This window comes from Corvus brachyrhynchos, unplaced genomic scaffold (assembly GCF_000691975.1).
Source record: "Corvus brachyrhynchos isolate BGI_N302 unplaced genomic scaffold, ASM69197v1 scaffold32, whole genome shotgun sequence".
NCBI lineage: Eukaryota > Metazoa > Chordata > Aves > Passeriformes > Corvidae > Corvus > Corvus brachyrhynchos.
The window spans coordinates 4,650,299-4,666,296 of NW_008237919.1; the positions used below are offsets into that span (position 1 = coordinate 4,650,299).

Here is a 15,998-nt window from a genome sequence, read left to right on the forward strand (position 1 = left end):
GAGTGACTTGTTAGACTTAAAACAGTCGGGTGTTTTCTGTTCTTTGGCAGTCTATCTTCTTTGACTACTTAGGCGTTCTAGCAATCCTCTGCTTCTAACTTAGCTTTAAAGCTGTATACTTACACAGTGTGACTACAAGGTCGATTAACAAACCCCAGCTTTCTCTCAAATTGTCATATGTATGTTTAGTCTTGATCTCCACTAATTTATTTTCAGAAAGGCCCGAAATAAATAATGCAAACCATGCACTGAATGCTGATTTCAATTTCAAATTTATTTTTACATATTTTTATCCTGTCTGAAAACATTAGTTCTACTCTGTGTTTCTCCTCAGCTGACCCTCAGAAAAGGCCTCAGCAAACATCTTACTTACATAGTGCAAGAGCGCTATGACTTTCACTGATTAGTGGAGAAAAGGCCTGATCTATCAGAATTTTTTTATGCGAAGAACACAGTTTGGGTAGGGCATGTAGCTAATACATGCACATCTGAGGCATACTAAATGCCCTGTAGGGAGTCTGTCATGTCCTAAGTTTTCAGTGGTACTTGCTGTGACAGTATTGAGTGACAGCAAATAAATACACAAACACCACAGAGGATAGCAATAGAACCATTGCACTCAGTGCAGAGAGACTGAGGGAAATGACAATATAGGAATGATTTATAATGGAGTCCTTGAAAGTATCTGGCTTTACCACCCAGCTGTGCACCAATGATAGATCAGCAGATCATATTTCATTACACAGGAGATATCAGTGTAAAATGCAATTACTAAATTATAAAGTGCTGTGCCAGTTTTGCTTAGGTACATCTACCCATCCTGAACATGATAATTAAGAAGACATGTGCCACTAGTCTAGAATACAGTTAGTCTGCCAGTGCTTCAAAGATAGACCCATGGGTTTAACACTACACATGGCAGGTAAATCCATTGACGTAGGTGGAACTGGTCACAGTGTATTAGGGTAATTACACATGCAAGTCCACAGTGCTTGAGCCCTTGGCATACCAACGTCTGAGAAAGCACAAGAACAATACACAGTGTGCTTCTCTTAAGACTTACGAGAAATTTTCCATTCCTGAATATTCAATTAAATATTTGTAGATAATACAGGGAGAAATAGGAATGATTGCTAGCTATGGTTACAGCTGGCATGTTTCCTGAAGCAGTAGCTATACATTAGTCTTGGCAGATTGCACACCATTATTTTAGTAGTGTGTGCCACATGTGCTCATTGGCCTTGCAGCTGTCTGCTGCATACTTTGTAGTAATTTTTCATGTCTCTTCTGCTTCACTAGCTCCTAATGTGGCTCCTTCTGATGTTGGAGGAGGGGGTGGAAGCAATCGAGAGCTGACAATAACATGGATGGTACGTATTGCACATGCAAGATGGCATGAAACCTGTACTATCTTATATCTAATCTTGCTCCTCCTGAAACCTGTGGATAGTTTGTCTCTGGGTCTTGTGAGAACAGGATTTGTATATAATATATAGGTTTTCAGAATTTTCTCATTAAAAAATACATGAAAAGGAATGAGGAAGAGAGTACCTTAGGGGTTTATGTGTTGGACATTTCTAAAATATCATCTAAAACATTCTAAAACAAAGAGATTGAAACACATAATGACCATTATAATGCATTGAAAAAAGTAGTCTTCATTCTGCTATTGAAACAATGGTTTTGAAAACTTACCTATACTGTGGATATAGGTAAAGCAGGAAAGGAAAAGAGACACCAAGGTAAGAGGAAAGCAAAACCCAGCACGAGACGATAAGGATTTATAAACAAAGTTGTATAGGCAAAAGTAGCATGGAAGAGAGAATTGAAATCTGCTGCAGGGTATTTGGGGAAGCTAGGGAGAAGAAATAAAAAAAAAAGATTGTTGGATTCATGTCAGATCCTATCAGTATCCGGGAAAAACAGAGTCATAGCAGCATTACCTCTGGCAAAGAAAGATGGTTATGTTATACTTGAAAAAATTACCAAGTTTGTTTTCTATTGACCTCTCTGTTCACTGTCATAAGGCTATGAGATACATAAGGCACATTATCCTGTTTGTGTCTTTTGGGGAATAGTTGTTTCAAATGTAGCAGCTGAATTACCTCTAGGAAGAGTGCTTTTTCTTGTGGGAAGTAATGTAAAGATGTCATAATTCCAACAGCGTATATTGTTGTATAGGGATTCTCCTTATGAATATGCAGATTTTAATCCATGTGCATATTTCCTTCTTTTTGTACTTAGGATTGATCATATCTCTGTGAAAGTTCTCAAGTATGATGCAGAAATAGCCAGCCATATCTTTAAGCTACCAGATTTGGGCTTTCCTGGGTGGGTTTTGTTTTGGGGTTTGGGGTTTTTTTTGTTTTTTAATTCAGTACAAAATATTTATTCAGTCTTCCTAAGTCTTTTAGCAGTGAAGAAAAGATTTATAAGTTTCTGAAAAAGAAGGTCCACAGTTCTGTCACAATATATTGAAAAGGTTGTATCTTAGTTCCCCTAATAACAGGTTAGGAAGTAGATGTGTCCTAATTGGCTTAATTCTGGTCTCTTGTTTTTGAAGAGCAAAAGAACTCATGCAATGGATAGGTACAGAAGACCTAGATTATTTTACTTCACAAGCTTTCTTATAAAAATTTCAACAAATTACAGAGCTACTTCTTGCATTGCATGTAAAGACTGGTACTCATGGCATTTCCAATATAGTGGTAACTTGGCTGTGACCAAACTAAACAAAGAAAATATAACCAGGAGAATAGTGACTAATGCAAGATCAGAAGTACAAGACCACTTTAGTATTTCCTGTACACTCAGGTAGATTTATATTCTCATTATTTCTCTTACCTAATGTCATGCTTTTCACATCTGTTCTGAGTAGCTCCTTTAGTCAGACAAATTAAGCATGGCTTCAAGTATTTATTTCCCAAGAATGTCCTATGCTTTATCTAGCATGGGGTTTTGAATAGAGGCTGTAGATTCATGGAGTCTGTCTGACAGACAACAATATATCTATCTGTAAGGCTAAGATAAAAATGTATATTGATTCCCCCAGATGTGCTGACATTTGCATATGCTACTCTAAATACTCTTTAATTAAGAAGAGAAGAACAAAATGTATGGCAGATTCACATGTTGCTGCCAACCCTTTCTCAGCTTTTGCTATGATTCATAAGCCCAGGTTGAATGAGACAGCCAGAGATGCAATCAAAGCTCTTCTAAATCTTGTTTTGAAAGAACTGAGAAGGAGAGGTAGTAGTGGCATGCCCATTTTTCCTCATTTTTCCCCATTTGTCTTTCCCTCTCCCATTTTCTTTTTCAAAGTTTTTAGTGGATACTACAAACTATTCAGCTACTTATACCTACTTATTATGTGCAGCCATTGGAGGGAAAGCTGCTTTTAATACTTTATATAAGACCTTTCAGAATATAATTTTTAAGCACCAGTCCTGGCTTTCTAAAGTTTGCTCTGGCTGACAATCGTTCTGAGACTAGGGCCTCATCCAGGCTGCTTACTTTGGCATATGAGATAGAATTCTGGTTTATTTTAAGCAGCTAGTTACAGTGATAGATTCAGAAGATGAGGCACATCAAATTTTGTTAAAAGCTTGCTCAGAATATCTTCACACATGTTGGCTGAAGTGCTGCAGTAGTGGACAAACACCTAAGGAGAATAATTACTCTCTGTTTCACTGCTCCAAGACCTTTGCCTCAAGAAAAGCTATTTCATCTCTGTGAGGTGATGCAGGAAGCTTATTTTCAAGGGATGCTTCTGGTCAACCTCGTGATGCACAGATGAATGATGTGATTTTGGCTGGTTGGGTGCAGTGTCTAACAGTTGTAGTAAAAGCTCCATGGACTGAGAAGGGATCACTTAATGTAGGGCTTTGGTAAAAGAAGAAAAATTCATTATGGCAGATTACCTCCCTAATTTCATATTTTCCAGTATTCCTAGGTATAGGAAATTAGCTATCGTTTTAAGAAATATTTTGGATAGGTACCTTTAATGCTGGTACTGAAAGTGGGAGTCATTTCAGGGAATGATTTACCAGTTAGAAGCTAGGTAGTCTAAATCAACAACTAGATCCCCTCCATCATCAGTGAAAAGTGGTAAGGATGAGTCTTTCTTTGAAAGTGTCCATCTTTCTTCATCAGCTGTGTCAATTGCCTAGGTGACAAACTTTCAGTAAATTAATATGATTTGGGCCAGCCACACAGATTTTCTCTTTCTCTTTTGCAGGAGTATCTACCTCCACACATGTACATGGACCCATACACTGGCATAGTATGTCTGTTACATATCGCTATGCTCCATTCCTTAAGTCATTTTTTTTAGCTACAGCTGTTTTAGTACAAAATTATTCTTGGTTTCTTTCTGTGGGAGGTAACATGATGTGTGTTGCACTGAGTTCAGATGAGGAGAAAGATCTTAAAACACTTTCCTAGCAAATATGCTAATACTACAGATCTAAGAGAGCCTATTTTTAAAGGGTGTGGGAGCAAGCCATTGAAGGAAACCAGGAAAAAATGGAGGTTTAGTTCAGTGTTTTTATAATGTACATATCAGTGCTTTCTGTGTTATTTATATTTCATTCTAGACCTAGCTGTTTAGCAAAAACTAGTATTTTATTTTTTTGTCTCTACAGCCTTTGTCAAGAGAATACCACTATGGCAATAACTTTGGTTATATAGTGGCCTTCAAGCCATTTGGTGAGAAAGAATGGAGAAGAGTTACGGTTACTAATCCTGAAATTGGCCGATATGTCCACAAGGATGAATCAATGCCCCCTTCAACTCAGTATCAAGTAAAAGTGAAGGCTTTTAACAACAAAGGGGATGGACCATTTAGTCTCACTGCTGTCATTTATTCAGCACAAGATGGTGAGTAAATGTTCCAAATAAGTTCTACACTGAGGGGCCAGATCAGCACTACCAACATCAGTAGAACCTGGTCCTTGACACTGATTTGTATAGGAGAATACATCTTCAGCAGGGAAGGTGTGCATTCCTCACACGATACACTTGTACTGAATAGCCAACTTCCACTTTCTGCTTTCTGTGTGATGCAGAGCACTTGGCTGTAATTGCTGTCAGTGAGCAATACACAGCAGCATGCAAGATTCTTCACACAGCTTGTTAAAAGATTTAAGAATATAGAAAAAGAATTTCTTATGTTCATAGTGGTTGCCTAAAACATTTACATCTTTATTCAGCAATGTTTCTGTGATCTTAATACATGTATTTGACATATGCTTAATTTTTTTCTTCTTAACAGACCACACTAAAGCCTAGTATTCTAGTAGATCAGTATCAGAATATAGCCCAAAACTGTGAAGGAATGATAGCTCAGTTGTATCTAGTTATATTTCCAGCATGTTTAAAGGCTCATTTAAATTATCCCTGTTACAGTCTTTATTCTGGTTTGCATTTTAGAGCTATCAAGTGAGTAATTCAATAAAAACCTCTTTCACATTCCATTAAAATATTTTTCTTAATTCTTACTGTAATTATTTCACATGCTGTGATCTTTAGGACTGAAGTTTACATGACATTTCCAAACTTAGCAGAAGAGAGAAAGTACTGGAAGAAAGTTTACGTTAAATCAGAAGAAATATATACAACATCTTTAATTGCATTATCATCACTCAAGCCTGTTCTAAAAAAATGCAGTTTATTAATTTCTGCCAGAAACCCAAAGAATAGCTAGTATTTTTCTTTCCGTAGAGCAAAATCTCCTTCACAAAGTCAACAGATGTAGACCAAAGAGCCAAGAGCAGGGACATGATAGCAGGGCCACATTCTGACACTTCCGATTCTGTTCTGTGCTCTGTGTATTTTATGGAAGATTTATGTTCATGGTTCCCATTAGCACTAATGGGAACTTTGCACACAAATTGGCCACACACAGAGAAAAGATGAAAGAGTCCTTTTGTTTCTCAGAGTAATTCAGGACTCAAGCTAGCAACACCAAGCTAGCTAATGAGGTTAATACTGTTTTTCTCAGGAAAGCGCACCTTAGGAATCCATCTTCAACAGCTGCTGCAGCAACACAAAGGGTTTTTTTGCAATTGTATGTGTTAGTAAATAGCTATGGTGTAATGAAAGCACTATTGGCCAAATAACACTTAAGTATCCATCCTTGCTCAGAGGCTTTATCAACTGCTAACTGATAAGCTCCCATGTGTTTATGTTAGGATTATACATACCATGTCAGGGGTGGCAAGCGTGTTTGTATGCTCTCTAAGTTCAGGGGCACGGTAGAGCCTAGTAGCTCAAAAAGACAGAGGAGAAGCAAGTGGGCAGTAGTGCCAACTTCCAGATAAAGACGTCACTTGAGTGGCTGCTGATGTTCTAACACAGACTTTAGCAAAGCCCAGACACCTGATAAAAACATTTGTGGTTAAATGACGCCAGATGCAGACTGCAAAAGAAGTAGAAGCTACAATAGAATAGAAGTGAACCTACTTCTTTGATTTCAAGCACAAGAGTACAAATCTTACCAGCAGTGCTCACAGGTCCTGCGTGGAGCTGTGACCGTGACTACTGCCTATATCCAATCAAGGAACTTCAGGGCAGGTTAGAAGGAATTTTTTCAAGAGATGTAATGGAAGTTACTCCGAAGAGCATTCTGCAGAGTTGTCTCCTGGCATCAGGACTTGAACAAAATCACCTCCATACCTTGTAGTGTGCTTACTGGCTGCCAGCCTGAACTTTGTATAGTTTTGCTTAGAAGATAATTGTATGATGACCACTATATTTTCAGTGAAGAGAACATACTGTGATGACCATGTGATTTCTCCTTTTATTGGTAGAATTACTGAATTAGAAGACTGGAGGAAAGCAACTGATACCATCTTTCTGGCTCAGGAGAGGCTGCAAAATATTTATAGAACATAAATGACAAATAGGAATGTAAATTATTTGCAGCTCATAAACAAGCATGAGCAGATGAAATATTGTTATAGTATTGTATCAGCAAAAGCCCTGGCAGTTGAAACTTTTCAGTATGAATTTTTTGGAAAGTTCTGTAATTGATACAATAGAGAAGAGTCTGACAGTGATTTGGGAATAGATTAGATGATCACAACTATTCCACCTGTACTTCTGTACCTTTGAGTCAGCAAGTAATACTATTACTGTTAGACAACACAACTTCTCAACAGTATTACAGAAATCTTAAAGCAATATGGTTATGCAATATTCCATACAGATATGTATAAATATCCATATATACATAAATACAGTGACAACTTTTCCACCAAGTTGTGTATTCTATAATAGATCTATGTTTCTCCAGTTGTAACTGTGGGCATTGTTATTCACGTCAGTGACTGGGGAATTTCTGTGTTCCCATGTGTAATAAGCAAAGTTCCATGTCTGACAACTGCTAGTCATATCTGCCATTGCTAGTAGTGAGTAATGATTGCTATTAATGAGTGCACAGGCTTCTTGCTTATCTAAATTCCTGTCATTGTGAAAACAATTTTGCAATAATGTATAATTTTTTAATTAGATATTTGCATTATTAACAGCCATTGAAAGACAATTACAAAAGGTAACTTTGCATATAAGATTATTTTGTTACCTAGGATACTTTTCATGAGAGATGTTACTGATTTTTTTCTTAATAGTGGCTGTTTTGATGCATAGTTGACTGGATGCCCAGTTGGAAGATTAAGTATATGAAGGCTTTCCTCAGCTAGGGCTGCCATGCCTGTCTGTTGCAACTTGTTTCAAAGGATTCACGACAGAGAACTGTTCTTAGCTTGGAAAACTTTATCTTTTACAGACATTGCTAGGTTTATGCCTTTCTGAATTCCTTACCTCATTTAAAATTTAAGCCACAGTGAAATGAAACCAGACTTTAGTATTTGAAGCCCTGGATAAAAGTCTATCACATAATGGTCTGTACTCTGCGTTGGCTGCTGTTCAGAACTAAGAATACAAACAAAATCAACTGTGTGATGTATGCCTTACAGAAGGGTGCTTTGGATCATTTCACACCTGTGTTCAAGTTTGTATGTGCCACTGGACAGCTGGGTATCTAATATCTGCTCTCACAAAAAATTTGTATCATTAGGACTAAGTGACATACATGAGTATTTGTGTGTAACTAAAAAAATCTGATGTATGTAGTATGTGAGCCGCTGTCCCATTTAGTACAAGATCACTGGATGCTTCATTCTGTTTATTAAAGGCTGTTTTCAGTTTACACAAATTTCAAGAAATCTGTTGAAGCATGAAAATACATAGTCTGAGCCAAGTAACAGGGTCATTGCTTTGTTTTTATAGAGTCATTTTCCATACAGATCATCACTGGACTTGAAGTTTACTTAAGAAAAACCAGATTAAAGACTAATACTTGGCTCACTGATATCATGAAAATGATACAAAATACTGAAAATAATATAAAATAAAAAAGTGAGAAGAGTCCCTGTAAAAAATTATAGCAATACCACAAGATCAGATTGATTGTTTAACATATGTTTCATCTTCCAGCTCCAACTGAAATACCTACAGATGTGAGCGTAAAAGTTTTGTCATCTTCTGAAATGTCTGTTTCTTGGCACCATGTTTCTGATAAATCTGTGGAAGGATATCAGGTGAGTTTAGTAGCAACACTGTCAATCTTCTTATTCATTTACTGTCAGTAGTTAAATCCAACAATGATTCCTACTCTGGCATTCTGTCTCTTAGGGTTTGCTTTAGTTAGCATTTTCTGTGCAAGTTTTGCATCTTCAGAAACAGATTTTTTTTTGGCCTTACGTACTTCATTATTAAAACATATCAAGAAATGTGTATTTGCACTACTCAACTGAAAAAAGACATAATTATTTAAGGAAAGAATATTGTCTCTTTTATGTAATTGAATGCCTATCTCTAACTTCTTGAAACATATTGAAATTAAATTACGGGTGTAATTGTCAACACATATGTGAAATTGTTACTAACTCCGGCCCACTTAAATTACCATCAGTTATTAATATATCTCACCCACAATCCCTATAGTAAGTGGGACTACTTGACAAATGCCTGGAATCCAATACAACAGAGACACTGCTGTTGTGCAAGACAGTGATGTTTTTTTGATGGTTTCTATTCTCCGCATGGAAAAGAGCTTTGGGGCATGTTCCATCTGGTCCATCTCAGTGGTACTACCTGTAAAAATTGTTCTTGGCCTTCTGCAGAGAGGACGACAACCACAGGCTGGGTGCAGTGGGAAATGTCCGTTTAGTACTCTAGCAGGGAAGTCTTAACATCATCCATGCAGAGTCGATGCTGACAAACTCTGCAGTGTACAGCCTGCTTACTTTGGCTGCTCCCCAGAATAGGGGTTTGGGTCTTTAGTTTGTTAGTGACTTGCCTTGTGATCTAAGTTTTCAGCTACTTGATGATATCCTCTATGTTCCAAAATAAACACATACAAATGAGGAGTAATCTCGTGGAATGTATTTTTATAATTGAAATCTATGAATAAATTAATAGTACTTGGTTTTATATTTCCTGATCTCTGTTTCTGTCTCCATGAGATTTATGTAAAACTTTTGTGATACTGCAACAAGAATAGTGTCCCATGTAAAGGTTGATTTAATACAGTACAGACACAAAATTTAAAAATTACCAACAGAGGACACTGGGGTTTGAAATTAAGATAGTAATATCAGTGGTAACTCCTAATTTACTAAAGCAGCCCACTTTGGTTTGGTGTCTCCCAGGGATTTTGTAGCTAGAATAGGATGGAGAAATTGATGGTCATAACTGAAATCTATGAGCTCAGCCAGGACAGCCCTGTAGCTGCGTTGCACTCTCGAGCTGGACAGTGTGCCCAGAAACTGAAGCCTTTGCATGCAAAACAACCTGAACACACAGGTTGGCTGGCACACACCAGGGGACTTCTGGGAATGTAGAGAGTGGCAACTGGGGGAGAGTGGCAACTGCTCTCTGATGGAGAGAGCAGCAGCAAGGAGTGCTGATAGAGGTTAGGATTGCATTTGTGATAGACCATGAAGATGGATGTTCAGAGTTGTAGTAGGGAATGGGGTAGTAAAGCAGGAGGGGCAAAGATGAATATGGAAAGAACATGGTAGGAGAACATGCCCAGAGGCAACCCATGTTTGGCCATTTTTTAAAATTTTACCTTATTTTACATAAAGTCATCTGAGTTGCTGTCAGGGGACATCAGGGGAAGAAGGGAGGGGAGAGGATTTAGCAGGAAAGACCAGGATGAACAGAAGAGTCAATAGGGGAAAAAAAAGGAAAAAAATCAGAAAGAAATGTGGGGGATCTTTGGACTGAAAAGAGAACAACTGCTATAAAGGTGGGATATCCTGGGAGTGGACCGTGTGTTGCATGGACTGTGGCTGTTCCGGATGTGGCTTTGTTTTGATAGCTGTAGTGTAATTTCATCCACGTATTCCTGGAGAAATACACTTTCACAAATCCAGCGTGAACTGACTGGCTTGTACATGTACAGTGAACAGCTACGTTAGAATATAAATTTTTTTCTTTTTTTTCCTCTTTTTCTAAATCTTCTAATTATCAGGACTGTGTAAAAAATTTCCATCTGACTAGACAATAAACAGACTGATAGTGACAAATTACTGCCCCACAATGCTCAATAAGGTATTAATTCTGAGATCTTTTTCCCCAGGACAATCAGCAGTCTCATCCTAGTAGAGGGGAAGGCAGCAAAAGGAAAGCCCATGCTTCTTCACTGAGAATAAAAAGAAAAACTTGTGTTCCTGAAGATCAGAACTCCCATGAGTCTTGAAGGAGGCATAGGATAGGGCAAAACCAGAGAGGGCTGTTCTGGAAGGTTAAGGCCACAGATAGCTTTTGTGAAGCTGCAAAAAAAGTTGTGGTGGAAGAAGTACTCAAACTGTATTATAAAATTCCAGTGACTATCTCTGGAAGGCTCTGTGTCTATTTGAATTGATAAACATTACAATAGTTATCTTTTTAATTACTGCTCTAGTGTAATACAGGTTAGTAGAAACTATCATTCACCAGAGCACCTTCTCAGTTTCCTTTTGGTCTTTATTATTACTTGAAAATTGCATAATTGACTTTTGAATGCTAGAGTTTAAGAGGTGGGAGTACTCTGAGCAAAGAACCTGAGGTATTTCACCTGTGACACAATGCTTCTCACACCAGGAGGAGTCAGATTTTCCTGACACTAATGCATACTGTCAGGATGACTGCCCTCATGGTGATGAGTGTGAACTGATACATTTTGCCATTACAGAGGAGTATCCTCAGCTCACACTTAAAGAAGAGATAAGGTATGAAAACTGTCTCCATCCATATAAAGAATTTAAGATTTATGAGTTCTTACAATAGACTGCTAAAAGCCATATCTCTGCAGTGCGTGCAGCACCAGCGACACTATCTATATTTCATGCTGCTTCTATGCAATAGATATAGGTTTATTTTATTAAACAAATTTATCACTACTGACCACCAGTGTCTCTTGTTGACTGAAGTATGCTATTAGCATTCTTTCTTAATATGAGTAAAGTATATTTTTGTGTCAGTCCTATGTAAAACTGTCAAGAATATGGAAGCTTTTGTTTCATGACACTTACAGAAAAAGCTTCAGTATATTAAAGTTTGAATACAGGAGAGGACCATGAAAGATAGGTTTTTCCCTGTTTTTAGCACAGAGGGCTGCACTAATTCATGATGGCTAAGGCAATCTTTCACACAAATCACTATTGGCTTATTTCCTACAAAAATTCATAGAGCTTGGTTGAAATTCCCTTCTGTGTCCTCTGGGGATTCATTGCCTATGGATTACCCTAACAACAAAGGAAATGCAGAGCACCAGGAATAAGCAGACTGTCTGGGGATACTATATAAGCTCTTTAAGAAAGAGAGAGAGGGGCTACTCAGTATAGTGGGGAAATGTGAGCAATGAAGCAATGGGGCCTTTAATTCTAGATATCACTTCCCCAGAGGCAAGAAAGAAATTTCCAAATTATTTCAAGAGAATTTGAAATTATTTAAAGAGAGAAATATAGCAATAGTATAAAGAAGATAGTAGTTTTTCTTAGCTTTCAGGGAGAAACTCTTTTCCAAGAGTTGTTACAATGTTCCACATATGTAAATATGGCTGTAGATTGAAGAAGAACTTTCTGTGGTCATGACATACAGCTCGCACACTATAGGAGTAAAGTCCGTAACATTGCAGCCAAGAACAATAGTATTTGGGATTTAAATTTTATTAAATTTTAAAACTATATTACTTCTGTCTGAAACATAATGTGCTCTCAGTGAATTAATTTGCATTTTCATTCATTGTTCTCGCTTGTCTTGTTTGATGCTCTGTGTTAATCTTGTATTACACCCTTAGCATCCCTGTACTGCAAACGAATATTAAGATTTTAAAAAGCTTTGCAAGGTGGAGAAATTTAAAAGCTTCCAGAATATGCCACGATTAATAAAAGCTTCATATAAAGTGTGTTTTCTATCTTTAGGTAAAGATGTTACTTAATTAACATAATAGATCATACTAAAAATTAATGAATTAATTTTCAATGGCCAGCTAAAATCAACAGCAAAGCTACCATTGGTCCTGTCATGGTTTATAGACTTTGGCCACCTAGAATTTCACGGACATCCTTTTGCTGCAGGCTAGAAACTTGTTTGAACTTTGAGACAGAGATAGACATGACGTCCTCTAGCTGCTGATGTACACACCCTCTCACACCTGAGTCAGCCACTTACAGTTAACACCTTATGGTGTACAGCTGGTTGCATTCAACAAGAGCAGCTTATCTACAACAGTATGTTAATTATAGTCATGTGAAAGAAATTCTGACTTGAAGATCATTGTCAGACCTTCAGCTAAAATGACTGTCACAGTTTCAGATCTATGCCAGTTTGAAACCATTCATCATGTGGAGGTTACCACCCTGCTGGAGAAGCCTGCAGAATGGATTGGATACACAATCCTCACTCATTTTAGGGTAAAGGCTGTTTACTCAGGAAAATAGCCACCTTTGTAAGTGGGAATTTCATTAGTGTGATTGCCTAAATTACAATAAACTGATGTTTAGGATGCTGGTGGATGATACTTTTCTAAACAGAATGCAGGACATACATTTATAGAACTGAAGATTATCTTTTTGTGCATACCAAAAATCAGGTGTGCATGTTGAACTTAAAAAGCAAAGCCAGTTTGGTCTGCAGATACAGCGTGATTGTCCCTGCACCGGAAAAGAGTGACAAAGGCCACTAAGATGTCACATTTATAATAATCAGAGTGAGTAACCTGTAACACTGTGGGAAGGACTGTGGCAACAAAAATTGACAAGAGACAAGCTACAAGAAGTATTTAGTTGACAGTAATCTCTGTGTAGTGATGCTATTCTCCTGTCCAAAGACATTTGAAGTAGATGAAGAGAAATCCCCTACTAAATCCCCTGCATCTCTCCTCATTCAGCCACAGCATATGTTCTAAGATTAAAGAAAGAAATATTTTTATTAAATATTTTAATTTAAATGTAAATAGGAGAAAATAAAGCCTCACCAAACAAGGGTTGTACCCACAACTTGTGAAGAAGAGAACTGTGATATTAAAACTTTGACAAACTATCCGTTCTTCTAACCGATTCCTTAAATGAAATTTTCATGGACAACTAATGTCAAAAGAACAGAAGGTTAAAGCAGTTACTGTTTAACAGACAAGATGACAGGATACCTCATGTTACCAATAATGTCTTACAAAGTAAGATTTTTCCCAGAGCCTGAATTTACTTATATTAACTTCTTCCTAAAAAATTTAAAATGCCCTCATGTAGCATACACAAAAATCGCTATGAAGTCAGGCAGAAGCTGAGGAGAAATGCTGGGGCTGAAAACACTCAAAATCAAAATGTAATGGGCATGGCTTTCTGCTCTTTCAGGTTGGTGCAGTAATTTAGTCTTATGCAAATGGTTATAAACCAGACAAAACCCAGAGACTGACAGTGTTTCACTCTCATTTGCAACTCAGCAGGCCATGCAGAATAGGACTGTTTGTATGTGAGGGATTGTATGGAATTCCTATCACTCCATAGGAATTACACTGTTTTCACCTGGTGCTTTGTAACGTATAATTAATTAAAGTAGGATGGAACAAGTTCTTGGGGAAAAAAAAACCCTCATGGAATTTCTGTGTACTCTTAATTGGCTTTGTTTTTTAGGATGTTACAAGCCTAGGGTCATGCTTTTGCCATATTTTAAGTTTTTTCATATTCTTCTTAATCTGCTCTGACAGATGTTATATTCTGCTATGAAATCTGAATTTAGCTGAAGAACTCTAGAAAATGGTTATGTATACCCATCCAGACCTATGCATGCAGCTAACATGACTGAATACTTTGCATTCTGTAGATATAAGTACAAAAGGGCAAAATTTTTAAAAAAACACTTTAAACAAAATAGTCCGAAAACGTTATCAGAGTTTAGCCTCTACTAGTGTAAGAAAATAATACTAAAGTTCAGAGTAGAATGCAAAAACAAAAGAGCAAGAAGAAAATAGTCTTGTTCTTTGAAGGCATTATCCAGCTCCCAAGCTTCTATTGACTTAGCTGGGAACAAGTTAAACCACTGTGAGAAAAGTTTACGTAATAAACGCTGGATTTATTTCTGTTTCTGTATACCTATATACAACTTGGTTAAAATCACAGCCTGTGGAAGGAATTCTATGCTATTGCTGTTAGATTTTTTTTAGCTGGCTTATATCCAGAATATCTAGTATAGAAATACATCAGTTTCTATAACATTTCTTTATGATTAAATATGTTAAATTTAATCCCCCAATTGGCTTGCTTACAGATTCGTTACTGGGCTGCTCATGATAAAGAAGCAGCTGCACAGCGGGTACAGGTGAGCAATCAAGAGTATTCAACCAAACTGGAAAACCTGAAGCCTAACACTCGCTACCATGTAGATGTTTCTGCCTTCAACAGTGCAGGCTATGGACCTCCCAGCAACACCATTGATATTGTTACCAGGAAAGCGCGTAAGTAAATGGAGCATTAGGTTAAGTATAATCATGTCCATCGTGTTTTCAAACATGGCTTCTCATTCACATACACTGAATGTTCTCTGTTCATGTGGTATTGCATCTTTGTCTGAAAATTTCTGCTAAAATTCTCCTTCTCCTCTTTTGTTGCCATGTATTATGTGGATATCTTACAAAAGGCAGAAGAGAGGCTGAGATTATAGCTGATATATATATAAGATCAGATCAGATTGTTCAGGGATTTATCCAGCTGAATCTTGAAAACCTGAAGAGGTAAAGACTGCACAAACTCTTTGAGAAACCCATTCCACTCCCTGACTTACTCTGAGCATCTGGTCTGAGATTCTTGATCAGTATTGTGCATTTTTGGTACTGGTCCTCCTGCCATGCCATCCAAGAGCCTGGATCCTTCTTGATAAGCCCCCTGCTAGGACAGGGGATTCTTAGGTCCCCTCCAAAACTGTCTCTCCTCCAGGGTGAACAAGTGCAGCTCTTTCACCCTTCCTTCACAAATCAATTGCTCCAGCTCCCCACCAGGTTGGTAGCCCTCTGTAGTGTTGTTCAAATACTGGGAATCCCAAAGGTGGACATGATATTCTAAATGAGGAGCAGTTGAGACCAGCTATTACTTAGGTAGGCATCTATACACTGCCTTTCTGTTTAGTCAATAGCAAGAAGGATTCTGATGATTAAAATGTGACCAAACTGCCATTTTCATTAACAGCAGGATCAGGCAACCTTGAGAAGCAGGTGATCTGAATCTCACCCTAGAATTTACATACCATAACAGGCTTTTGAATATTGCTCGTGACTTAATGAGGATACCTAGCACTAGCATTGACTGAGCAATGTAAGAAACACATCTTGTGTGTTTAAAACACAGTTGCCTGGGCTACAAATACATACAGCCGATTTGAGGATTTCTGTCAGCAAATAGTGTATTGTGCAACTTGGCACCTGCAGGGTTCATTTGTGTTGAATAAGGGTCCAT

At 37.6% G+C, this 15,998-nt stretch overlaps 1 protein-coding gene across 1 annotated transcript in view; it reads left to right on the forward strand.

The window, feature by feature from the left end:
• Positions 1 to 15,998, forward strand: part of CNTN1 (contactin 1) — a 163,918-nt gene that overhangs the window by 133,637 nt on the left and 14,283 nt on the right. Inside the window, exons 17-20 of the mRNA XM_017733132.1 lie at positions 1,300 to 1,370; positions 4,644 to 4,878; positions 8,497 to 8,600; positions 14,818 to 15,004. Coding sequence (XP_017588621.1) covers positions 1,300 to 1,370; positions 4,644 to 4,878; positions 8,497 to 8,600; positions 14,818 to 15,004 — 597 coding nt within the window. The remainder of the gene's footprint in view (positions 1 to 1,299; positions 1,371 to 4,643; positions 4,879 to 8,496; positions 8,601 to 14,817; positions 15,005 to 15,998) is intronic.